This window comes from Strix aluco, chromosome 12 (genome assembly GCF_031877795.1).
Source record: "Strix aluco isolate bStrAlu1 chromosome 12, bStrAlu1.hap1, whole genome shotgun sequence".
Taxonomy (NCBI): domain Eukaryota; kingdom Metazoa; phylum Chordata; class Aves; order Strigiformes; family Strigidae; genus Strix; species Strix aluco.
Window position 1 is genome coordinate 25,626,342 of NC_133942.1, and position 27,970 is coordinate 25,654,311.

Consider the following 27,970-nt stretch of genomic DNA (forward strand, 5'->3'; position numbering starts at 1 on the left):
TAGGCATATATCTCTCTTGCTGTGGCTTTGTTTAAGGCTAGTAACCAATGATGTTATGCTAGGGCGAATTTGTAATACTCTCAAGTAGTGATTGGGCATGAACAAATGCAATATTTAGACCGAAACTGATTTACTGATTTATCCTGGAGTGTGATGAAAAGGCACTGAAGGTGAAAATGCTAACACAATGCTAAAAAGGCAATAAGAGCCCACGGGGGCACTTCATAAGCTGATTCCCACAAAACTTAGTAATTCACTGCATACTAATATGCTTCAGAACCACTTATTTCTTGTACGGCACGGTGATATTACTGGAGTGCTGATTTGGCACAATAATAAAACTAAAAATTTCCTGTTACTATACCTAGTCAGACCTGAGGAACACAGAATGTGTATTTCACAGTGCGTTTGCACTGACAGAGAACTGAGTGGTATTTTCAGGTGTGTGTATGACAGAGGATGGCATGCTCTCATTGTTATATAAAATCAGTTCACGTCCAAATACATGTGAAAAATTTATGTAATACTATGTTGTGATGCAAGCAAAAGTAAGGAGCAAAAAGGAGGTTTGAAAGAGGTAAGTTCTTAATGCATACTATTTACACAAGAATGTCATTCCTGCCAAGCATCTGTATTAGATCACTTTTTAAGGGAGCTGGGAAGAGATTAGTCTTTTGCTTAAGGAAGAATGTGCAGGCGACATGACACAGATGACATCTGTGGAGATTTTAGGAAGCTGTGAGCAGTAAGTGAAGGAAGGATTACTCTGTCCAAGATTTGTGGATCCATGGTTTCCTGCTGTGGGAGAAGGAAATGAAAGATTTGAGCAACGTTCAAGTGCCCGTTAGTCAGTGGAGTGAGAGAATGGAGCTGTCCTGGCTCCAAAGTGGCGGGACGGGAAAGACTGCAGAGCACAGTGGATAAGATAAAATAAGAATCATAATCCTGGAAGAAAGATAGACATTTGTTCAAAGCAATGAAATCAGACTTTAAAAACGCAGAAAGTGGTTACAGGTGGCTCCATGACTCCTGCCATCCATGAACATCTGCATATCCAGTATGTTGAAAACAGGAGGACATGAAGAAGGTGAAGCCCATTTGAAAAACTTCAAAAACACTTTACTAAACCAGCTTTCTGCTTGTGCCATGTATAAATCAGATGGCTGTAGAGCTGCCTGCTCTTTCTTTTTCTTAACTGTATGTGATAAATGCAGCCTGTTTACTAATGCAGGTTTCATCAATTCATATAGGACTGGCATTTATAGTTGTTACTTCATTTGGCTACTACACAGCTATAGTTGTCTTCTAACTTGACACCTGACACAGCTTCTTAACCATTTTGTAACAACCAAAGAAGAATCTAAAGAACAGGAAGTCAGCTAATTTGTGGGTTTTCCTCACTGCAGTGAAGACAGTTGAAAAGCCTAACTTGTGGTGTGGTCTGGTCTTCGTTTTAGTTTGTTTTTCCTGAGGGTACTCAGAACCTGAAGATTGAAACTGTGGGTGCTACTGCTTCTAAAAAAATCAAACCAATTGTGCTCTAAAATGCAAGTACTGTATTATTACGTCTCTAGCGCACTGAAACACAAAAATATTATTTACTGTTAGAATGCCGTTAAATGCTTTTATTTCAACTCCTATTTACAGAACATGAAACGCAGCGGTTATGCAAAAGCACAGACTATATGAATTTGCACTTCAAAGTGAAATGGTTTTATAATGAGTATGTGCGAGAACTCTCTGCTTTCAAGGATGCAGTGCCTGAATACTCTCTGTAAGTAGTGTATAGGGAAGTCTCCCATGGGTTTGGGTTTGGTGCAAGGTTTATTTTGGTCAAATATTTATGCTCAAGTTTGTGCAAGATCTCAAGCTGCCTAGCACTGACAAAATTCTTCATTCTATCACATTAAATAGCCCAAGCGTTAGAAGCGTGATTAGCTATTTCATAGAACACTTCATCCAACTGTTGTAACTGCAGGTCTGCATAGATGACAAAATATATTGGCCAGAAAATGCCTGAGGAAGGTATGAAATGTGGGAACAGCAGCAGTATTAGTTATAGGCCCCTGCATTTGTTTCATATCCAGATTTGGATAAAGATACAATGCTAATGGGATATACCACTGAAATTATTCTTACTGCATTGGGTTAATATTCAGCTGCTGCTTTCATTTTCGCCTTTCCTCCTGCAATGCATTCAGTCCTGTCCTTTTACATGAGCTATCCATAATGTCATTCCTTAATCTTCTGCAAGTCTGCGGATTTGCCAAGATGGTTTCAGGTCTGTTATTGCATTAAAATTTTTAAAAATAAACTAAAGAAAAATAAAACACAGTTGATGTTTTATTAAAGCAAAGTTTTATCCAAGTTATTTCACATACAATTAAAAAATAAATGTTAACAAAGAACCAATACTGATAAAAGATACATTCTAAAATTTTAGAAAATGTACAGGATATGATCCTCTGCAAAACATGGACATATTTCTCTGGTGGCTACTGCTAATTTTCCATCAGTAAGGTAGACCAGTTAGAGTATTGTGAAACTGAAGCCTGAAAGACCTTTTGGTAGCCACAATGTCTTTGGTGACAAAAATTTTTCTAGGATGATAGACTTAGCAACTAGAACAGATGTGATGACAGAAGATGCCAAACTGCTGGGTGGTACAGCATCCTTCCTTTCAGGATCTTTATGAAATATACTTACTTTACTTTACAAAATTGGTTTCAGGTGGTTTGAACCATTTGTCATTCAGTGGCTGGATGAAAATGAGGATGTCTCAATGGAATTTCTTCACGGAGCACTAGAAAGAGACAAAAAAGATGGGGTGAGCCTTTATTTTTCAAATAAAATAATAGAGAAAGTATTAAAGACAGTTATTTAGTGCTGCAAAACCAGAAGTACATTTGGTCCCACAGTATCCTTGTTACACCTCAGTCAGTAATGGTTCTTGGAAGACAACCCTATGGAAAAATTCCTGCTCTAATTTCATCTGCCTGAATTCCCCATAGACTTCAATTTATGGTTTCACTAAACCCTGATGTGATACTGATTTCATGAAAGAGAATTTTGTTTATAAGAGGTTTGAAAATAATAGAAATGTGAAAGCAACATTTCTCAGTATTATCAGTGAGACTTGCTTTAAAATTTGTTTTTATTTATTTATTTATTTGTTTTATTTATTTATTTTATTTATTTATGACTCTAGGAAGAATTTCAAATGTAAGAAAATCATTTAATACAGTTTTGATCTCTGAACAAACATTAACTCGTTTGAATGTTCTTAGTTTCAGCAAACATCAGATCATGCCCTCTTCTCTTGTTCCGTGGTTGATGTCTTCACACAGCTCAATCAAAGTTTTGAGATTATTAGGAAACTGGAGTGTCCTAATCCAGAAGCACTATCTCATTTAATGAGAAGATTTGCAAAGGTAAATTAAAACCAGTGCATCTCAACTAAGCTTCAGAGAGAGTGACATTGCTTTACCATGTACTTAAAAACTAAAGTAATTCCAATGTTGTTTAGAATCAATCTCTTCTATCTCTGACTGGGATCCTTAGAAAGACATGCTGTCTGTGCCTTAAGACTGTTTTTCATCTACTTTATCAAAATCATTTACCAGTTTGAGAAGTTCTATCCTCTCTGAGATTTCATATACATATATGTTATGGAATCAATTATTATTCTTGATAAGCACTGATTACAATTCCATTAATGGAGCAATTCAGTGAAATGCAATTATCTAATTAGTCAATGCGAGGGAAGGAAAAATCCAAGGTATGGCAATAAAGTATTGTTGGTTGAAGCCCTGAGATGGTAGTTCTTATTCATCTGCTGTTTGATAAACTCAAATTTGTCAGGCCAGCTTTCCATTTGGATTATATTTCCTCACAAGTTTTAGATTTCCATTACAGTCCTGATGGCTTTAGAAAAGTTTGCATTTACATTTATTCCTGTTCTTCCATTGCAACACTTTTCCATTTGCAAACAAATTTCCTATTTACATGATTATTGTAAGGTAAACTCATATTGCCAGGCTTTGAATAGTGCTCCCCTGGTCTTGTTTTTCCATTATATTTTAATCTGTGCATTGTCACCCTAGAGGATTTTTTGAGCTTGCTACTATTTCATGAAGTATGTAGCACGTTGAAAGGAGTAGAGCTCTCAATGCTTCTCAAAACCAGTATGACTAAAATTAAAGTATCTCTGCTATTGAAGATTACATTCCATTAAGAATAAACCACCATCTGTTGTGCAGGGATTTGAAAATATGCACACAGGATTGTTTATATCTGAAAAAATACTACATACTAAACATGTAAGCACCTGTAAAATCTATAACTTATATAAACCTTTTTTGGTTTTTTATTATTTTTGTTTTACATGATTAAATTTACCATTTAAAATATTATTCTCCTCTCCTAGACTATCAACAAAGTGCTTCTTCAGTATGCTGTAATTATTTCAAATTACTTCAGCTCATATTGTGATAAAGAAAATGTGGTGAGTAAAAAAGCTGTGTTTATTTCTGCCTCAGAGACTACATTTAAATGACTTACTGTACTTTTTGAAAATGTAATCACTTTTGTGTTTGAGAAAAAGCATGAATGGAGGAAGGGATTTTTGTTTTGCTTTATTTTTTAATAAGGTCAGCATGTTTTCATAGCTGTTTACATTGCTGTGAAAAGCTGGAATAGGTGGAATTAGTTAAGAATCCTAGTTAATAATTTCAGTATTAAAGTAGAAAAAAAAATTACAAGATGGTCAGAAATTCTCCCTGGATAACAGCCTTATACAATGGTGAATGTATCTTCATCCTTTTTTCTAAACAGAAGAAAGTATTTTTGTTTGAGTTTTCATTTTGCATTGGCTTGCTTCTTTTTATCAATTTATTCACTAAAGAATTTATAAGATCATTTTTATAATGCAAGGAGTGTGTGCAGACTTTTCTGCTACTACCACTCACTCTCTGCATCTTTATCCATGCAGCAGTGAGATGAAAATCATCTGCTATTTTGTGCCTCACTGCTTACAAGGGACTCCTTAGTGAAGGACCAGATTGCCATGGACTCAGAAATGAAAGAGATATGCACACTAAAGATGTGGTTAAGCAAATCAAAACATTGTCAGTAGCTTAACATGACAAAGGAAAATTGTTCTTGTAACTTTAAGTAGAAGTTTTGTATACAATTTTTTGCAGAGGAGTGACTTCTATGTATATAGACATGTCATGTCTCAGAGTTAACTTCCCACTTCAGGTATTTTCAACCTTGAATCCCTCTGCAGTAAACACACTGAAAAAACTCACTTTAGTAGATAACCACATATCTTTCTTCTGGTGGTACTGAATCTTTTCAGCATTTGAGAAGTGTAAAAGCACCAGACCAAGTTTGGCAATCATTATGTAAAGAGAATCAGTTTTATAGGTGTAGAAACACTAGGAAATATGCCAGGAATGGAGTAGAGTGGAGTGGAGTGGAGTGGAGTAGAATAGAATAGAATTAGAATCGAATCGAATTAGAATCGAATCGAATTAGAATCGAATCGAATTAGAATCGAATCGAAATAGAATAGAATAGAATAGAATAGAATAGAATAGAATAGAATAGAATAGAATAGAATAGAATAGAATAGAATAGAATAGAATAGAATAGAATAGAATAGAATAGAATAGAATAGAATAGAATAGTTCAGTTGGAAGGGACCTTCAACGATCATCTAGTCCTACTGTCCTACCAATTCAGGGCTGACCAAGTTAAAGCATGTTATTAAGGGCATTTGTCCAAATGCCCCTTAAACACTGACAGGCTTGGGGCATTGACCAGTGCTCTAGGAAGCCTGTTCTAGTGTTTGACCCTCCTCTCAGGAAAGAAATGCTTCCTAATGTCAAGCCTGAACTTCCCCTGATGTAACTTTGAACCATTCCTACACGTCCTGTCACTGGTTACCAGTTGATGTATGATAGACCAGCACACATCTTGCCAGTTTTTTTCCCTGTAATCTAGCAGGATGTAAATCTCCAAGCATTTTTAACTTAACAAAGTTTAACTTTACAAATCTCCAGGGCAAATACAGATCTGAAAAGAACACAACACTCTCTCTCCGGTATGGAGAAGTAAATACATTGCATGTCTTCTACTTTAATGTTAATCCGTCCAAACCAAGTTTTATCTAAAATAATCTGTCTCTGTATTTGACCCAATATAAGCCATAACTGTTCTCAAAAATTAATGTAAAAAGGAATGAAATATTTTTCTCTATTCATTTCAATGCTAATATTAAATAAAGCTTACTGCTTTCTAGAAGAAATTAGTTTTGTTACATAGTGTTGAGTCATTGAGTCAAACTGTTTGTGTAGTCTTTTGGCCTGTCCAATGAATTGTTTTGATTGTTGGAATTTCTGAAGTCGCGCTGGTATGCCAATCTTTACTAAGGCTTTAGATAGAATTCATCTGGTATAAAGTGTTATATCAAATGCCTTTGGGGGACATAACATTTCTAACAGAAGCTACCTTCTTGAAATACATATGTTTAGTTTTATAAAGACCATTTGATCTGGTGATCTCAACTATATTAAAAGTCCATCTCCTGAATTAGAATTGATAGAAAAGATTAAAACAAATACTTTTTATGATTAAAGTTAGATTTTGGCAGTCTTTTTCAAGTCAATACTTATACTATTTTTATTAAACACTATAAAATGTGCATATAAACTGTTCCAATAAAAGCATACCGAAGGTGCTTTTCAGAAAGACATGTATCTAATGTAAAAACATCCTCTTATCTTCCACCTCCTGTCAGAGTTTACAAACAAACCTGGTTTTATGTATTGTACTTGCCACTCACTTTTACCTGTTGTTGTGTCTGGCTGTCTGATTCCTGTAAATTGCTGCAAAAAGTATTCTGAAGGGCAGGATAAGAATGAAACAGTAAGATGAGAATGTTTTTAAGTTCTGGTTCTGTTATTTACTGACAGCAACAGAAAATTTTCCATTGAGCCAAGGCAGGCTTAGGCTCTGAAAGAGCAACCTTAGCTAGCCTCAGAGGAAACTCTGAAAATTGCCTCCGTATGAAGTACTTACCTCATAGATTCAGTATATTGCCTAAGGCATTTGCACTTGTTTTGAACAAAAGAACCAAGATGTTATATTCAGCTACTTATTGCCCCATCAGAAATCATAATCATTGATCTGTGATACTGCAGATAGTTTCCAGAATAATGAATATGTCAGAAGAGAAGACATAGCACAGGAGAGGAGGACAGTCTTAGCGATCATAAATTAATAGAAGGTAGATAAACAAATAGAAGTGGGGTTTGTGGATTTTTCAGGAAACAGGAAGACAGGTGATATTTCAACCATTATACAGAGCTGTCTTTTGCGGGAGGACAAATAGCAGGCTTTACTGGGGAGCAATAATGTAAGTATTAAGAAGCTAGATCAAATTTCTTTTTTTTCCTTCAGTTGAGAAGGACTCTGACACCAAATTCCTTTGAGAGTAATGTAGAATTAAAGCTAAATCATGTTATTGACCTTTTGAATACCAAAGTCTAATCACACCATGTTTCAGCACTACATTGGAACATGCTATTAGGTAGAAAGGTACAAATGAGTGTCAATCACTGTAATAATTCCACCACCTTTTTGTTGTCTGATAAAAGTATATGTGTTTTATTGAAATGCATTATGTCAGTGTCTAAATTAATCTAATCATGCACTAGAACACACTGACCTTGGCCAACCAGAACTCTTCTAGCAAGTATTGTTTATTGCTTCCCCTGCACCATACCAAACTAGCATATAATGTCATCTGAGTACACAAAATTCTAGTAATAGATCCTTTCTTCCATAATTTTGTCATAAGCTGTTTAATTTTATCCATGTTTTACTTTTTACCTTACGTTTATCTAGCAATTGCTGTTTTTTACAGTGTGGCTCTGTGTTCTGCCTTAAAAACAATGAGCTTAAACATCAATGTTTTTAGACTAAAATAATATGTTTACAAAATTCTATTGCCTAATTAATTCACCAATTTTTCAAGCAATGCAAAATCTACATTTCTGAAATATTATCTTGCTATTAACAAAACTGCCTGGTGATTTATTCACTGAGTTAAATGCAGTTGGCAGCTAGTTACCCTGGAGGTGTTTAAGATACAGGTTGACATAGCTCTTAGGGATCTGGTGGAGTTGAGAACGGTCAGTGTTAGGTTAACAGTTGGACTGGATGATCTTCAAGGTCTTTTCCAACGTAGATGATTCTGTGATTCAAACACTTAAGCATCAGCCATTATCTGGGTTACAGTGCTGTCAGTTTTCTGCAAGGACTGGGTCTAAAAAGCAATTTGACAATCCCTTTCCCTCAGTCTATCTTCACTCCTAAAGTACTTTGATCATTATTGTGTCTACTCGCCGAGAGATGATAATGTACTACTTGCATTAATCCACCCAATGTAATTGTATTAAGTATGACTAGCAACTACACGGGATGTAAGGTCCAGGACGTGAAATACTGGGATCTGAAAACTGCCCAGCTGGTTGGAAGAAGGTGTTCAGTTTCCTGTGGGGCAACACGGTCTTAAGGGCATAATGGGCAGGCACTGGCTGAGTGGGTTTGCTGCCTGGGCAAAGAGGAGTGTGAATGAAAGAAGGAAGGGAAGGCAGCAGTGGTTAGGATCCTGAGATCCTCCTCTAAAAAACACAGTAGCATGAATGTAGGGCTGCTGAAGAACTGGTCTTCAGCCCAGAGGCTGTGAATACACATATTCATACATAAAAGGAACACAACATGCACATTCTCACATTTAGTGTTCTCTTTATAGCCCTGTATCTTGATGAACAACATTCAACAATTAAGAGTCCAGCTTGAGAAAATGTTTGAGTCGATGGGAGGAAAGGAGGTGAGTCATATTTGTTTCCTGGTTCATTCAAAGTTCCTTAGAGATCATTAGCACCATGTTTTCAAGAAAATCAAAATGTTTAAAAAAAAAAAAAAGTGTACAAGAACTATTTAATGTCCTGACAATACTAGAAAGACCTAACACTATTTCACATTAACATGCTAATGATCTGTAAAGTTCAACGAGCACTGGGTGTTTTGTGTTGCAATCTGTAGCGCCAGCTTTATTTTAATGTTTGTATTGGACTATACTTTGCTTTTTTATGTATTGGTACGTTTTGCCTGTATCTGAAAATTTTGTAGAATATGTGCTTTGTGCTTTGTCTGTAATGTGTCATGTCTTTGTCTAATGCCTTTGACTTGCAATCCACTAAACAGAAGAAAGAAGGAGAGAGATTCTCTTATGAGGTTTGTGATAGTAAGCATCTTTTATTATTCCTGACCACATTTTCTAAGGCTAAGAACAGTCACATTTCCTACTAATTTCCATTGATGCATTTGTGTAATTCCCTATGATCTAAAATCAAAAAGAGCTATGCTTGGGCATTCAGTTGACACTCTAAATGTAAAGGTTTTACTAGGCAGATAGTGTAAAGACTTTCAGAGTTTCTAAAAAATCTATAAAACATTTTTTAAGTGCACTTTTCAGTATCTGAGGGTCTGCATTCAAGATTTGGCACCATTTCACCAAGAGCTGCTACTCAACAGTCCAGAACATGCTTAGCTTTATCTCTTTTTATATTTCAGAAGACTTAAAAATGCTTGAATTCCTGTCAACAGTAAAAGGACACAAACATGTGCTTCAATACTTTGTTGACTGTAGTCTTTGACTGTTTTGAAAGCTAATGAAGAAATTAACATCTTTTCAAGATATAGTATCCTGTCTTCTTGTTAAAAGCAATGTTTAGATCATGAATATAATATCCTTATTATCAGTAGCTGGCTTTAAAAACGAAGTTACACGTACATCAGCTTTTTCTTGTTGAGACTGTCATTTGATAGTTTCACAAAACTTTGATCTAATGTGAGCACATTATAGAGAGACTTGGACAATACATTACTTCATATTTTCACATCCTCAGTGGGACATTGCAGGAGTAAGATAGTCCCCTGTGTCATGCAATGAATATCACCTTTCAGATGAACCTACAGATTAACTCCATGGTGTGGAGGTTTTGTTGAGCTAGCAATAGCTTCTTGAAGCTGCCATGGCAAAAATACTTCCTACCCCAGAGAACATGAAATAAAATTCTGTAGCCCTGTCATCATTAAAATTTTTGTATCAAACTTTGAAAATAGATATTTATCATCCAGACATAGCTATGTTTTTTGTGATTCTTATTAATCCCCTTTCACTCTCCGAATATTACAAATAATCTTGTCTTCCTTGCTGTTATGTTCTGTGCAAAGTACTTTTTGTATTAAGTTTTGGATCCAATCCTACACGTCATGTCATGAATCATAAAACCAGCTAAGTGTCGATAAATCCTGATGAAGACAAGGGCAGAGGAAAGCTGAGTAACACTTTACGTCTCTATCTATCAAATTACTTTCAAATCAGAATATTTTCTTAAATCTCCAAAATGTTCCATTTTCCTCAAGAAAATATTGTTTTTTCTTTTGCTCCCAATAGCTTATATAATAAAAAATATAGTCAAAAAATAATTAGGGTTTTTCATAGCAGTTTTCTTTCAAAATCTCTCATCGCTTCTCATCCTTTCTGCTTTCCCTTTTGATGTTAATGAGGATGGATTATTAAGGGTGTTACAGTATCAAAGCAACATTTCCTACAACCATGGTGCAACATGCAACCGTTGGAGAGATTTCAGAGATAGTTTTCTAAAATCCCTATGTTAGGTACCTTAAGTGCATCTCTGATTCATGGTCTAAGAAAAAAGATCTAAAAAATAACATTCAAAGTTTTGTTTGTTTATTATTAGGGGAATTTCTTGAAGAAAAGGACATTCATGCTCAATTTCTTGTCACCCATATCTAAGTGCCCCTAAAATGTTTGTCCACAGATTGGAATACTTATTCCCCTAGCTATTTCAAGAGCATAAACGCTAATGGCCAATTTGCCTTATTGAACTGGTAATTATAAGAAACAAAGCCAGCAATAAAATCTGTAAGCAGTTTCTTTGCAGGGAGAAAATAGTTTAATATTTTGCTAGTGGAGGGCATAAAAAGTCAGATGATTTTCAGCAGAATAATGAGACCTATTCCAGTTGAAGCAAAACTAATTCTAAGAAAAATTAAATGCTGTTAATCTCCTCGGTGTCACGTTGTGAGCAGTATGTCTTTCAAACTATGCAGTCAAAACACCACAATCAAGCAGCAGTCCCTGTGCTCCGAGCAGGCCTATTGCATATTGCCAGGCAGGGAGCTCTATAAATAGAGAAAAACCTGGGCTCTTGGCTCCCCTGCCATTAAAATAAAATAGTCTGAACAATATGAGTTTCTTTATTAACTCTTCTTTTCTGCTGTAGCCAAGCAGGAAGGGTACTTAAAAAATTATATAAATGAGATCAGTCTGTCATAATAAAGTGAAAGTAGTAAAGTGGGATCCAACCCAGCATATTTTTTTTCAAAAATTAAGTCCAAAATCATGGGAACAGATCATCTTAATGTAGAATTTTGGTTTAGCTCCCGTTTGTTTTGTCCAAAAGGAGTGCATATGTTTGCACTAAATCATTTTCTGATGTCTGACAAGTTGGAAACTGATAAAAGGGAAAGAAAAAAAGTTAATGCTTGTGTTGCTGTTCACCAGATGGCAGAACACGGCACAAATGAGTTACAGCAATTAGGATCAAAAAAAAGGTGGAAAGCAAAAGATGATTGTTTATGTACAACAGTATTACATTGACTGTGGGTAAACCATATTTCCACTCCGGTAAGCTCAGTTCCAACTTTATGTGTAATGCTTAGGAATTCCTATAAGAATCTACATGTGGTCCTAAAGACTTTGATGGGATGACAGAGGCCCAGACTTAAGCAGAATAATTCTGAAGTATCCATCTTTAAATCTGTAAAGTCAGAGGCCTAAGTATTTGTAGAAGTGGCAGCCAAATATCTCAAAATGGAATTCCCTGCACCTAGATAGTTGGGTGAGGGGGTGGAGAAAGGGTGATATCTATCAGAGACAAAAAGAACCATTAAAGTGACAGACCTGATAAATACCTGTATCTTCACTAGATGTACATACAATATGTAAAGCTATTTTCTGAATGGAAGTAACCAGGTGGTCCCATTAGGAAACTATAAGCAATTAGACCTGTGAAATTGCAGATAAATGGAATTCAGATTAGAGAGGTTCCATTTAGCTCATGCAAAAGTAATTTACATCTCTGTAGTTTCCTATAGAAACATTACCAAATTTGCAATTAACAAGATTATGTCCCTACTAGCACACATTAATTACAGCATGGAAAAGATGAATCTAACATATTAAGTCAAAAGCAGCGAAATTCATCAGATCTTTAATTCTTTTCCAAGTCTTGTATGTATAAAAAATTTCACAGTTTTAGACAGGCAGCATTTGGAATCAGTGATGTTCAAATATTTCTTATTCTCTGCTTTTATTTAGCATTCAGAAAAAGTCAAACTTCTGATTATCTGTTTAATAATCTATAATTAACAGATCTTATGAAGTGTGCCAACAAATTTATGAGTATGTTCTGCTGTGAGTAAAAATTATTATTTAAGATGGTAAAATAACAAATATTTACAAACCTAAGTCAAGCAAAATAAGAATTGGTAGAAAAGTATGATTTACATGTTAACAGGTTAATAACATTTCCACTACCGAAATAAGTTTGCTGTTCAAAAAAATTCAGATTTTGATGCCTGAGCAACTGTTGTGGTTTGAGCTCAGAGGGCAACTAAGCACCACGCAGCCGCTCACTCCCCCCTTCTCCCCAGTGCTGAGAAGGAGGAAATAAAGCAAAGGCACTACTCGCTCCCCCCTTTTCCCCAGCCCTTGGAAGGAGAAAATAAAGCAAAAGACCCAGGAAACTGAGAATAAGGACAGGGAGGATGATCTCATCTGTTATGGCACAAGCAAAAGACAGACTTGTTAGGGCAAGAAAAACATAAATTTAATACAGACACTAACAACAACACTTAACAGACAGAGTAGGACTGTGAGAAGCATTACTACATCCTCAAAACACCTTCTCCCACCCCTCCCCTCTTCCCAGGCTCAGCTTTGCTCCTGATATCTCTACCTCCTTCCCCCCAGCAGTGCAGGGGGCAGGGAATGGGGGTGCAGTCAGTCCTGATGCTTCTTCCACCTCGGTGGGGGAACACCTGGCATTCGTCCCCTGTCCCAGTGCAGCCCCCTCTCACAGGAGGCAGAACTCCACAAACCAACCCCGACATGAGTCACTCCCACGGGTGTGTGGGTCACCCCCACATGTTGCGATCCTCACAGTGCTGAACTACAGCAGCGGGGCCTTCTTCCCACAGGGTCCCGGCCTTCTTCGGGTGCGGTCACCTGTCCTGGTGTGGCGCCCCCCCCCCCCACACACACACACACACACACACAAATCGGTATCTGTTCCACAGGTGGCAGAGGGGGCAGCCCTGCCGTCTCACCACGGGGTATAGGGGAGTCTCTGCTCTGGCACACCTCTCCCACTTCCTCCTCTGTTCTTCCACTGCCCTTGGTGTTCACATGGATGTTCTCACAATTCACACCACTGCTCCCAGGTTCCCCTTCTTAAATATGTCAATAGAACCCAAGAAGCTAAAGGATAAATGGTCTTTTCTCTCTTTCGATGCTTAAATTAGATACAGCACGTTATGGCACTCATCTTTTTTCCCCCCAATAATAATCTGCTCAGTTAGGGCTTTTTTTCTTTTATTTTCCTGAAGAATTATTCAGGCATGGGTTTTTTTTCCTTCTTCATCAAACTCTATGGAGCAGATGAGACTTGAGGAGAAAAAAAGAAGTCCCCAATACTGTAGATATTTCATTTTAATTTCTGTATATCCCTATATGACATCTTCACTGATGCTGATCGACATTGCCTTTTGTCTCACTTTCATCCTTTCCTTCTGGTTGATTGTGGAGTAGGGTAACATTAGGGCTAGATTAGCCCTATAATTCATCATTTAACCACATCTTGGTGGATGAGATTTCTGCAGCTGAGCATGTTTGTATCTATTTACTTAAACTGATACTAGTAGCAACTAGTATGAAGAATTACAGATTGCATTTACCTGAGTTCTTATACACTTCCCTTCTATGATAACTCTGCACTATCCAGAAACAGATTGGCTCATGAAACAGAGATGGTTGTTTTTGTCGTTACTCCCTTGCTAGTAAGCAATCTCAGCCAAGTCAAGGACGCTGAGGACTTCTCTTGGTCACTGGAAAGTCTTAGATAAATGAATTAGTCTTTTCATCACTGATATGGATCAAACTTACCTCTTTTACGTAGTGGTTTTGAGAGCTATGTGTCACTGTCTCAGGCAGTGAGTGTTGTGATGTCAACCTGCATAAGTCTTGCAGCTTGTCAACTTTGTTAAGCCAAACCATTTGCACAGTGCTATAGTGCATTTCCCACACTGCTTTCCTGAGAATAAGAAAACCTGGTATAAAATGTGTTAGCAGCAGTTGTTCAAACCATTGCTGAAATAATAGATCCTTCTAAAGCACAAATAAGATCCCTTTTTGAGCTTGTTCTTGCAAAACTGTAATGTTTTTGCACAGTGTCGTCATGTTGTGAACTACAGCCTTTTAGAATATCTAAGAGGGAGAGAATAACCCTTCCTGCTTCCACTGAATTTTTTTTTCCCCAAATATTTTGTTTTTTAAGTAAGGCATCATAGCGGAACATATTTTTCATACTAAAAAATCAATTGATTTATTTATGCATGAAAGATAAGATGTACAGAAGATAATCCACAATAGTGTGTATGATGTGCAGAGGTACCTAAAGCTGCCTCACCTATCTCCACTGCACAAGGCCATCCTAAAAACATCTTTACCAGTTGTGAAGTCCCCCCAGAACTTCACAGTATAGAACCATCATAATAGTTCCCATCTAAGCTCTACCATATCAGAAAGAAAAAGCGGGTCATGGCTATGGTGTATTTAGATGATGCCAGTCAAGCACTGATGCCTGAGGATCCTCTGATCTGCCCTGGGAACTTGCTGGCACATAGAGGGCACATGGTAAAATAAATGAAAAGTGCACATTTTACTCCTGGTGAGACACTCAAATTACCATATTTTCCAGTAGTTAAACAAAAATAACAATAGCATTGAAAAGTCTTGCTAACATATTCTTAGTCATCACAAGATCACCAGGTGTCTAGCACCTGGGTCTTCAGCCCGCATACCTCTTTACATTCCACTCCTCCCTATGACACTGCATTAATGAGCATGAGCATGTGTATACACAAGGCTGGATGTCCTGCCAGATGCCTCCAGCTGTGCACACACAAACTTGTTCATGCAATTTGTGAGCACAAAGCCCTCTAAAACATCTAGCACTTGCATGCACCTTTCTATAATGTGTGTTATGTCCACAATCTGATCTTAGTATTTAATCCAATTTTGGCCAGACTAAGTCCAATTCCGGGTGAATTGAGCAAACATACTGTGTTTTCTGGTTATCACAACCACCTCTGATAGAAAGTAACTACACTGGCCTTTGTAGTCCCAGTAACAAGATGATTCTGTAGCTTGTGCATGATCTGGTAAGAAATTTTGAGTCTTCTGCCTGCCTGGTATTTTGTGCTTTCTCTGATGTGTACCATGTTCAGCGTGAATGCTTGTGTGTTCGGTATTTGTTAAAAGGTAATATTCTACTTGTCTTAAATTTGTGTTCTGTATGTATCCCACCAAAGAAGGCAATATAATTCCCTAGTGAAATGCATTTCCTGGAAAAATCTTTGCCTTTGTTAGTAAACTCTAGCTGCTTTTTTTAGTAAAATTAGCTTTTTTATCTCTGCTTTTCATATGAAGGAAAACAATCACCTTAAGTATATGAACTGTCAGAGCGTATCTGCCAGGGTAACTATTAAGACATGAAGTGGAGAAGCAACAGAACTTCTCCCAATGCAAACTAATTAAAAACTAAATCAGTAAGTAGTCACGGTGTTAAAATACGAGCTTCTCAGATTAGAAAAGTGCTACACATCACTGAGTATCTTCTAAAGGATGTGTGACAATCCCCCTTGTCACGTATTTCAGTTTTTTGTCAAAAACTGTAATGAAAATTTTGGATTTTCTATGCTTTTGCACCACATATAACCTCTAAGGAGAGAAAGGATGGTCTAAGATTAGAACACAGTAGATCTTTGGGGGTGTTTCAGTGTTTGTTTTTTCCTTACTTTGCCTTAGAATTCCTGTCTAGTCTCATGTAAGTTACCCAATGTGCTGTGACACAGCTTCCCCTTGTCTCTGAAGTATGATTAAAAGACCCGACCTACTGCGTCATAATACTCTGAAGCATCAGAGAAAGAATAAACATGAAACACTATTCATGCCGTTGAAAGGTATGAAAATGCAAATAGACAGGCCTGATTATGTATTCTAAATGCACAATTTCATTTGAAATTCTCAGAATATCTGTATCTGACCTTACTGCAGAACAGAACCCAGAAATTGAGGATTGTCATTGAAAATAATCCCTTAACGTTGTGATGTAGATAGCTGAAAGACCTGGAATATCAGCTATTAATGCACGTTCAGCTGTTGATCCTGATGATCATCAATCATACCCCACAATGAACTGTAACTGTTTTTCCTAAATGCTAAAGCTCAAGGAGACAAAAGGTCAATTTTTTTTTAATTTGAAAAAGAATGCATAGCAAATAAACAAGCTGCTGATCAATATCAACTGAGGACCTTTTTGATTAAATATCTATGCATGGATCACTATCCCTGTAAATGTAAATCTCTATTTCTCCCCTGCATTCTCTTTTTCCTATGTTTAGAAAACCTGTACCAGAGGTACAGGAGCTGTTCTCCCTGTGCATCAGAATGTGTTGCTCTGTGCTTGAATTATGTATGTCTTAATTGCTTTTAGAAACAGAAGTACTGAAATTCAGTAGATTCACTTCCCTCATACTGTATCGGTAGAAGCAGCATGGATAGACTTCAAGCCATCTTTTCCAGTGTTGGCTGTTCTACTTTTACACTGCATTAATCGAAATATGGAAACATCTTCTACACAAATCACAAAAAAATTACCAACATTGGTGAAATGTACAAAAATAATTAAAAGATAAAAACATCTGCAGTATTATGAACACCAGCACTAACTTGTCATGCATCCTTCTCTTGGTATGCCTTGTGAATACCATTTGCCTGAATAATGGTAGTTCTAGCCTTGTGACTGCCAACACAATTTCTACCATCCCATAGAAAGTTGTTGAATGGCACAGTTTTGATTTCTAACAATATAATTCTTCACTATTACGATTAAGTATTTTCCTTTAAATGGTAATTGGATTTTTAGGCCTACTAAAGCAATCCTGTGTTGTAACAGGTGTTTCCACATTTGGGTTTTCCACAGTGCAGTGTATCGTTGCATATAATTCCTAATTCCTTAATTCATTAATTGTAATGGAAAACCCCAAAACATAATGTATATGTAAAATATAACATTACTTATCTCTCTGCAGTTGGATCCTGAAGCTAGTGTTGTTCTAAAAGAACTTCAGGTGAAACTTAGCAATGTATTGGATGAACTCAGCGTAACATACACTACAAGGTAACAAACCCATTTTACTGCAAACCTTAGAGAAATATTCCTGTTCAAAAACCTACCTCGGCTTAAGTCTGGGTGGTGGTTTGGATGGCCTGAGGTACAGCTTGCTTCTGCCCTGATGAAGTGATGCGTGTGTGTGCATTTAGACTCTGAAACATGCAGCAGTAACCTCACTGTAAAGAAAACTGAAAATCGTCTGTGGGCATGAATGTGTTACAGAAGTGAGACTGATGACTTCTGTTCTGTTTTTTGGAAATCAAAAATTGCTGGTTTCTTCTTGCCTGATGTTATGTTAAACTTTTTTCTCTGACCATGTTTATGTTAGTTCCTGGACTGACAGCTTTTTCCAAGTGGCCTGATTCAACCAGGGATGTCTGCCTATGTTTAGCCTGCTTCAAATGGTCACTGTGAATGGCCTTCTTGGGTCATTTGCTTGCTTGTGGCTCTGCAAAAATTGTCTACTGAGCCTTCCCCTCAAAATCTTTTCTTAATCAGAGTGCACACTGCAGTCTTGAATGAATATGGTGCTGTGCCAGCAGTGCCTGTGCTATAAGAAGCTGCAAGTTATTTTTGCTTCAAATTAGAAAGGAATCTAAGAAAGAAGGATTAGTGCTGTAGTGATATTCATTAAGTAAAGTCTCTAGTTGCTTATTTAATCCATTGATGAACCATCTGGGTGGACAGTGTTCACTTTTTCTGAGTGTGCTTAGTTTGTCATATTGTTTTGCTTTATTTTTGCTCCCAGGCCTTAGTTCTCCAATCATTGGCAGTGCACAAATATTGTTTCTTTCCAGGGCTTCTTCCTGAATGAGCCAACTAGGTTTCTGCAGAGGAGTAGCTCAATCTAGGATATGCTCCAGATAGTTAGGACATTCCTCATGTGTCAGTTCATTGCTGGGATCTGTGAGGTTAACAATGTTAGAAAGATGGCTAATGTCAAGACAAGGCAATGCATTATTTTGGCTTTTATTGGAGGGACCAGTCCCAAGGATTTACATGAGCAGCTTCAATAGCAGCTTCATGTTGATTTTATCTACGGCTTTGCAGTGTGTAGGTAAGTACACATCCAAGTGTACCTGGAAAAGTTTCCAGTTTTTCCAGTGTTTTCACATGGAGATTTGCGTTCTCTTTTTATGGTTAGCCATGTAGCTGGAACAGTTTACTCTCTAATTATAATGCTTCTTTTCTCTCACAGTAAATTCTCTTTCACTTTCCTCAAGTTGATCTTTGCCATTTATCTTTTCACATCAATAGACCTGGTATATTTATGGCCTCTGTTTTGCATTTCTGTTCATAAACTAATCCTAAACCAATTCAATTCATCATAAATCAATTCATAAACCAAATTACTGTGTGTGCAGAGCCTTACTCTGCCTCTGAACTGTTGACTCTGATTAACTGCTGTTCTGCATTGTTTAAATATATTGACCAAAGACAGTATCACTTCAATGACACTAGAAGACTGTCAGACACGTTGCTTGACCACATCAATTAGGAAACAGAACAGTTTTCAGAAAAGATGAACAAATACAACTTGAGGAGCAAGAATTTGTTCACACTCACCTTGAAGTGGAAAAGATTCCTTCCAGGAGGAAGAGTCTAACTACTTCTCAGTGGGTTTTTTTTGCGAAAGAATATTTTAAACAGTCCAAATGTTTTAGCTCTGTCTAATTGCAAAGAAGTAAGCAAAGCTTCTGATGGCACTGACTCTGTGTGAAACCCAGGAAAAAGTCAAATTGAGCCAAACTGGGCAAAATCAGTAGAAATTTTCTAGTTGTCCTCAAGAAGAATATCAAAGCTTGGCTCACATTAATCATCAAGAGAAAAATAATTTATAGTCGCCTGTTTCTGTTGTCCTTTCACACCAAAAATAAAATCTTGAGAAGTTGTTGCTAGCTGGTAGTCAATCATACCCTAAATTATAGATTCTGATACATCTGTTGCTTTCAGAAAATAATTACTTGGCACCCCTACAAGGGCATGAAAAGCATAATGACAGAACAGAAACAAGGGGGCAAAAAACTCAAAACAGTACATGAATTAGTTCTGTGACCCATAATCCTTAGGAGGAGTTATTTTCAGTCTGTAGCACCTGCAGTATCTTGTGTTTGTGAACTTTCCATCATCGCAGAAAAGATTTAAAACTTGTTGAAGAACCTGATGCAAAATGGTAAATGTTGTTTTCTACCCCAGAATTCTTTCATTCGCTTTTTTTTTTTTTTCCATCCTGTAGTTTCCAATTTATTATTGAAGATTGTGTAAGACAAATGAGCAATGAACTGAATCAAATGAGAGGAAATGGGAATGCGGCAGCCAATAAGAACAGTGCGGCCATTGATGCTGAGATTGTGCTTCGGCCTCTCATGGATTTCCTGGACAAAACGTAAGTGTGGCAGACTGGTTTGTGTGGCAGGTTAGGAGCTGGATGCTACAGACAGGCTTGGTTTTACCCTGAAGCATTGTTAATACCTAGAAACACTCTGCAGTATTTTTAATATTTGTAGCATTCACGTATGTGCAGAATACTATGCTTAATCTCTTTACTTATACTAAGCTATTTCTACGTATTTGCCTTTCTAGTTCTTGTCATTTTGAGTCATTACAAAGGAGCTAGTGTACAGTCTCTCCTCCACAAGCCGTCGTATAAAGAAGATCATACTGAACAAAAGTAAATTCCCTATACTGAAATTGTCTGGCATTTGTTCTAGGCTGGCAGCCAGTGTCCCCAAAAACCTGGTCATTTAAATCATTTAAAGATTTACAGAGTAGCTTGATTTTTATCAGTTGTTAAAAAGCTAAATTTTTAAATAGTCCTGCAATCTCACTCTGGGCCCTGAAAGTAAGGGTATCTTATCTTCTCATCATCCAGCAGTGACAGGATCAGCTGTTCTGAAAGGCCACGTGCAGCACAGGCACATCTACAAGCACCACCTCACTGTCCTTCATCACGTCATTACTGGTACTTGTGAAACACTTTTTGCTGGAAGTGACTGTGAGAACAAGCAGCATGACACTGATCCCGCACTTCAGGTCCCCAGTCACGCATACATGAGTTACATACCCTTAAACCTTTTGGTTCCTTATGCATATTTCTCCTAGCCAGACATTTTCAAAGTGAAGGTGGAAAAGGTGTGCTGAGGGAGAATCTGGCTTGAAGCAGAACAAGAAGCATAACCAGGAGGAAGTGGCTGGGCAGGACTGGGGTGAAGGCTGGAACTGTGCTGAGAAGATATGAGGAAGGGACTGAGCTGGGCAGAGAGCAGGCTCAGGGAAGCCTGTAGCTTCCAGAAGCCAGTATGTTTGATGCAGAGCCTTTGCAGGATGCCTGCTATGCCTGTCTTGAAAAGCATCTGTCTGGAGAGTTTAAGAGGCAGCAGAATAGGTTCAGTTTTTTCAGCAACCTCTGGGGTCTGTTTCCTCCCAGCTCTGCCCTCTTTCTCATCCCTGGACAAATATTTTCAGCCCTGACCAACCCCCACAGATTATTTTCCCATTAAACAGAACATACTCTGGGGAGTGCCAAGGAGCTTTTCTTTGCCTTCTGCATTGTAAAGTACAAATCACATTACTCCACACTTCACTATATGGTTATCTGGTGTTACTGGTGGTGGCCTGCAGTCCCAAATGAAACTTCTTCAGAGTCATGGATCCCCATGAAGGTTTGGTTTTATGATTTTGACAAAGTGCTGTGCATCTATGATCAGTAAGACTCTATTTTGAAGTTAGTGACTAGAGGTGCAGAATACTTCTCTGGGCTTCTGATGTTGGGACTAGTAAGAGCCAAGTCAAAGGCTGATTTAAAGAATTGATTTATAACTGACTTTTCTTTCTCCAGAGCATTACTTCACATTCATATTGTTTCTCAAAAGGGGACTGATGGGCTTGCTATATTAGAAACACAACTAGAATCACATGTCCCAACTGTACATATGCATAGTCAAAGTCTAAAAGTCACTGGCATAAAGGGTGGGTGAGGGAATGAAGGAGGTTTTGGTTTTTCTTTGGGGGTTTGATTTTTCTAGGATTCATTTTTTGAGGGCTTTGACAATTACATGAATGACAGCTGGCAATGGGCAAATGCTTATTTAATGTGCTTGATAAGATTTGACTGTTTTTGCAACACTGTCAAGTGCAGTGCCTGGACTCCGACTGGAAAAAAATTTTAGCTGCTTTATCTATATGTCAGCCTTCTATTTTTAGCAATCTGCCTAGTCCTATATATTAAGCTACAAGAGGGGTATGTGTTGCTTTCAAGCAATGTGGTTTTAAATTTTATTATCTTTGAGTTAAGACCTAGCACAATTCTTCAAGAATAGCCCTTTATACACTTCAATGTGCCTATCCTAAGCTCATTGTTTAAAAAACTAGGTAAGCTGACTTTTGCCTGTCAGGTTCAATTTCAAGTTGCCATTTCTCCAAGCCGTCTTCACAGTTTCTTAGAAATTTAATTGAATAATGACGTAGTGGAAACAAAAATGGGTTTAAAATGACTGTATGAATAAAAAATATTCCTCACCACAGGAATGTTAAATGGAATTTTAACAGATGCTAAACCCATGCACAGAAAACAAAGATGTGAAATTTAAAAGAAGAAAAAAAAAACCAAACAAACCTGCTAGGGAATGTCACCTTTCTTACAAATGTATTAGGATTATAAATGTATCATATTAATATGGGTTGGGTTTTGGTTATTTCTTAATTATGCTTTTATTTATGTGCTTACTAAGAGTAGTAAGATGCTAGAAATATGAATTGTCATATTTATGATGTGATATGTATAATGACTTTACAGTAATCTTTTTTACATTAATAGACTAGACATAATTCTGTAAAATTCCCCACATGATATCATTTTAAAATATTTTTTCCTGTGCCTGAGAACCACAGCACTTTATTCATGACGCTACTTATTCATGCAATACGTACAAGATGGTTTATGAATATACTCTTAAATTTTAAAAAAATCTAAGTATATAGATCCTCCAAAAATGTAATTTTACCATTGGTAAGAGATAGTATGATTGCACAGACATGCCAGTATATAGAAATGAATGCTTCCAAATGGGAGCCCTGAATTTGCATTAGCTATCAACACCTAGTTCTACATCACAATAGAAATATAAAACAAGGGAAATGTTTGGGGTTTATTTTTAAGACACAAACAAATTATATACCCAAACTTTAATTTAGGGGCTTGGGAGTGCTAAATTGTATCATCCGTCACACTTTATAGCTGATCGTCATTTGGCATTTTTGATAAATATGTATCAGTAATATATTAAGCAATAAATTGGATAGTGAAGATTTACATGATTTTATAATCTGCAAGTCTTTCTTTCTACCAAAAAGATTTACTGATAATATTGCAAAACAAGTAAGCCATTGAGAAATCCTTATTGGTAGAGAAAAGCTAAACCATAATGGCCATTAATCTGAGCATAGAGTGATACAGCACTTCTGAAGTCTTAATGCTAGTTTTGGAGACTGGTTTGTGTTTTGTTTTATTCCAGTTTAAGTGTCTCTGCGAAAATCTGTGAGAAGACAGTTCTGAAACGGGTTTTGAAAGAGCTATGGAAGTTAGTCTTGAACAAAATAGAAAAAAAAATTGTGCTTCCACCACTGACGGATCAAACCGTAAGTGTCCCAGGAGTAGTTCACACACGTTATAAAGGATTGTAATAATGTGTAATCAGGTGTTTGCCAAGAGGTCTGATACTATCTTTTGTTGTACCTTGACCAGAAGGTGTAATATATTGACTGTATGCAGTGTGTTGCTCTCTAGTGTTTCAAAGTGTAGTGTAGCTAGGTTGCTCTTACATAGCTGGTGAGGAAGACCTTGCTCTTTCATATACTGCCTGCCCCAGCTTGGAGCAGTTTTTATGAATGCAGCATAAAAGAAGCCGAATCACTGGCTTTGTAGCGTGCTTTCATATAAGGGCTTTTAAGTTTGGTTTCTCTTGCCTTCATCATGCACAGTAACACCAAGAGTGTTCCTTGCCCTTCCCAGTTGCACCAGAAATTCAATCGCTTCCATTTTTGCAGCTCCCAGAAAACCAGGAATGCCACATTCCATTCTCCAGTCCTGCCTGCTGTGCCATTCCTCATCTTGAGGCAGCAGGTACCATCAGGAAGCTTAAGCCAAATTTAGTCTAAATTTTTGGGGTATTTTAATAGCAGACTTGATAGGAGGTCCTCTTTGGGCAGGACTGCATTTAGAGCCTGACAAGAAGAGGGAAAGAAGCTGTAAGTAAACACAGAAGGTAGTGCTGCTACACGCAAGAGGAGTGAGGGTGATGGCTTGACATGAACCCTGAGTGGTGACAGAGCTGAGGGCACCAGTGAAATCTGATTCTGTCTAAGGATGAAAGAGCCTGGCTTGCAGTGCCTTTTTTTCAGTTGCTTTTTGCTTTTTTGAGAGATAACATAACAGAAATGTTAATTCTTCTCATTTTCAATCTTGTGTAGCGTAAATTCACCATTTTATGACAAGCTAATGATGACAATGCCATAGTGTGCCTCTGGGCAACTTTACTGTATACATCCTATGATATCAGTTAAGCTGCTAAAAATCTATTGGTCAGTATCCATATGTTAAAGACATATCATTAAATCATACTATAATATAGTAAAGATATATGAAAGAATATTGCTGGAAAGGTAAGAGGAAATCTAATAGAACATGTATGAATGGTTGGTAAGGTACGAATGAAATAACCTGAGCTACTGAAAATTCTAGACTAATCACAAGATCATAGCCAGAACTCCTGAATTCACTGAATTTGTTAATATTTACTATAATTCTCTTGTTTACTATGCATAATTAGGAACAGCCTCTCTTTCAGTGAGTGACTGTGTCACTTATATGTCTGAAATTTTTAATTTGCTTTTCAAACATTTTGGTGCAAATTTTATCTGCAAATACATAAGTAGCATTTAAATTGGATAACTGCATTTCCCATCAGGCGTTACGAGCATTTATTAGCTTCATGCAGGATCTGTTGTTACACTCTGATTCCTAGAACAGCACGATTCAAAATTAAGTGGGTTCTCTATTGCTTTTTTTAATTGGTTGCCAAGAATACAGAATTACCTGTCAAAGATTTAGTAAGCCCACCTGGACAATAGCACGTTTCAGTTAGGTAGACTAGTAAAACATCTTTTCAAACATTTCCCCCCAAGAGTTTAAATGTAGACCTTTATTTTAAAAACAATACAATTATTTTAGTCTTTTAACCACAGTGAAATAACCTTTGCCTGCCAACGGAACACAGATTTCAGTTCATCTGCCTGAATCTGCAAGCACCTCTGTGCCCCTTACTGATGCTCAGAAATCACACCAAGCAATAGGCTGTGACACTGATGTTATAGCCCATTTCAAAAAAGCTTATTCCAGTCATTAGTTTAGCACTTCATTGATACTTCATTAAGTTATGGGTGTACACCTGGAATGCAAAACTTCCACATTTCAGGCAGAACACAAAAAGGGTGGTGAAGAAGCAGAGACAAGGAGCCCTCCTCCCCCCTCACCTCAAATGAAGAGTCTTCTGGATAGACGTTAGATTAGTTAGTGGCCAAAGGTAGGAAAGCTTCTGTTTATCAGCCAGTTACTGATTAAAGGCAGAGACTGCGCCTATCATTCAAGACTTTTCAAGATCATTTTAAATGGTCAGCTGGGATTTCCACAAGTCCTTAGCCCCCAATCTTCATAAAACTGAAAGGACCCTTGCTTGTCCACACACTCTTAAGAAACATGAGCCTCTGACTAGAAAATTGTCTGTAGCATATTTTTTCCAAATTTTGCTCAACATTTGTATAGTAGAAGATACAATATCTTACAATATATTGTCTGTAATGACTAGGGAACATGAAAAACAAAGATTACAGGATTAGGCTTTCAGAGTGCTTGCAGTATCACATGTGTATGCTACACGGCACCAGCTCTTGGGTTTTACCAGTGGTAGCCTCTATATAAAGTGTCCCATTTGGCAGGCATGGTGAAAGGTGTATAGCTAGTTGCATTTATTTTGCTACTTCTATTTACTACTGAACACACAGTTAAACAAAATCAATGAAAAGTAGGATACTGTAAGAGAGATGTTTCCCTTTTGTACCCTTGAATATTTTTCTCTGAGGGTGAGAGGCACAGACATTTGGAAACAGGGTTTATTTTTTTAATTGTTATATTAATTTTTCCTTTCTCACTACTAATGAATAATGAAAACTTAAGCTGCAGTTCTCTATTACATCTTCTGCAATTGAACCATACAGAAGCAAAATTATTTCTGGAAACTAAAACCTTTTGGAACAGAAAGACTAATGAAAGATTGTTCTGTATTGTGCTATGTAAGTTGGACTGACTTTTTTTTTCCCCTGATATTCAGAACTATGTCTTGCTGCACTGTCAAGTAACTGTACTAGTAATTATATTTCTTGGAGTAACTGTGATAAAAAAATGTGAGCATGGAATTATAGTAGGATTCCATTTGTCTAAGAGGCATTGGCCTTTGGTATCATGCCAGATTTGGCTATTGTAAAATACTGGTTTAACTTCATAACACTTTGGTATCTTTTCTCAAAAAAAAATGGCTTCAGCTTAACAGTATGCCATTATGCTGTGTGTTACTCAACGGAGGATTTCACTGCAGACAGCTAAACTTTTGCTTAGGGCTGCTCACTTCCTATGATGATAATATTAGCATAGCACCTGAGAGCTGTGATTATGGACAAATATCTCATTGACACACTGTATAAGAACAATCCCAGCCTTAGCTTAAAAATATTAAATACAAAATGAGATAGCAGACAGGAGCACATGAAACCACTCTCAACAGAATATGTAATATTTGTATCAAGTATGGGATACTGGAGGGAATCATGCTGCAGGCATTCAACTACTTGGCCTTATCAACTGAATGAAAATGTGTCTCGTGTGTAACTGAAATTTTCATTTAGCTTTGCAAAACAGTGACTTTGGCTAATATCCTAGCAAAAAATAAGATCATGTTGACATAAAAACCAAACACTCTGTAGTGTCTGTTTCCTGAATTTTCAATGTGATTACAGGGGCCCCAGATGATATTCAGCGCAGCCAAAGATCTTGGACAACTGTCAAAACTCAAGGTAATGGAGCCAAATGAAGCTGTGAATGGCTTGCTCTAATGAAAGAAATAGATGAAATATTTAGTGACTGTGAGGCCAAGCCTCCTGCCATGTTCTTGTGCTTATTTACTATAGTAAGACTGAATATGGCAGTAACTATTCATAGATGAGTAATGATTTTACAGTCTCATCAAAACCAAATTAAGAATAAAAGACTGCATGCTTATATGGTGAAGTGATCACTAGATGGATCAAGATAATATTACCATACTGCACAACTAGGTCTTATAAGCATAAAACATCATAAAAAAATAAATTCCGAGATCTTTGTGTTCCTTTCTGGAACCAGTTCTGAAAAAACTCTAAGGGGGGAATACCAGTAATTATTTTCTGCATATTATTTATGGTAGGTATTGAAACACAGCATGCACCTCTACAATACCTCTACATCAGCACTACATTACTGAAGTCCATAATACACTTGATGGAGACCTCAGACATCTGATACTGATGTCAGTTGTTTACCAATCAATTTTGCCAATTTTTGGGTTTCAGATTTTCACAGAAATGTGGTAATTTGTGCTTCTATGAATAATTCCACAATTTGCTAGAGGAGTTAAAATGTTGCCTAAGTAAATCACAGGATGCTTATTTTAGACAAAGATTTTACAAGTGTATAGTTCACTTTATGACTGTATTTAACTTTTGTTCTAATAAGAAACATCTTTTTTTTTAAACATGGGACTGTCAGCTTTATTTAAAAAATTAATTATTTCAGTATCATCTAATGTAATTATTTAAAATTTTACCTTTTCTGCACCCCCCCAGAACCAATACATCCTAGGAAAAGAAATAAAGGTACACAGATGCTCAGTATTAAACATTGGTTCTTCTTCCCTACAATCTGTTTTCAAGAAACAACATGATTGCTCTAGGTTATAATTTGTTGTAAAAGTCTGAAGTTGATTTAATCCCTGTTAATCATAGGGGCTTGGGGGCATTTGGCAGGTTTGTTTGTTTTTTCAAGAATAGACAGGCCACAATACTGTCTTGCTTTCAAAATCAACTGCAGGCTTAACTTGCTTTGCAGGACCATGTGATTCGAGAGGAAGCCAGAAGCCTGACCCTGAGGCAGTGTGCAATAATGGAAGTAGCACTAGCTACTATAAAGGTACAGCTTTACTTGGTTTTTTTGTTCTGTGCTGGAATGACCAAGAACATGATTGACATAAACAACAGATTCTAGTATA

The 27,970-nt window shown here is 37.0% G+C and overlaps 1 protein-coding gene across 3 annotated transcripts in view; it reads left to right on the plus strand.

The window, feature by feature from the left end:
* Nucleotides 1-27,970, plus strand: part of UNC13C (unc-13 homolog C) — a 164,524-nt gene that overhangs the window by 117,773 nt on the left and 18,781 nt on the right. For 2 of the 3 annotated variants that reach the window (XM_074836988.1, XM_074836989.1), the window contains 11 exons: nt 1,648-1,774; nt 2,731-2,827; nt 3,288-3,431; nt 4,427-4,504; nt 8,822-8,899; nt 9,277-9,306; nt 17,536-17,624; nt 19,855-20,004; nt 23,132-23,255; nt 26,685-26,741; nt 27,811-27,891. In XM_074836988.1, coding sequence (XP_074693089.1) covers nt 1,648-1,774; nt 2,731-2,827; nt 3,288-3,431; nt 4,427-4,504; nt 8,822-8,899; nt 9,277-9,306; nt 17,536-17,624; nt 19,855-20,004; nt 23,132-23,255; nt 26,685-26,741; nt 27,811-27,891 — 1,055 coding nt within the window. The remainder of the gene's footprint in view (nt 1-1,647; nt 1,775-2,730; nt 2,828-3,287; nt 3,432-4,426; nt 4,505-8,821; nt 8,900-9,276; nt 9,307-17,535; nt 17,625-19,854; nt 20,005-23,131; nt 23,256-26,684; nt 26,742-27,810; nt 27,892-27,970) is intronic. The other variant, XM_074836990.1, reaches the window with a different exon arrangement.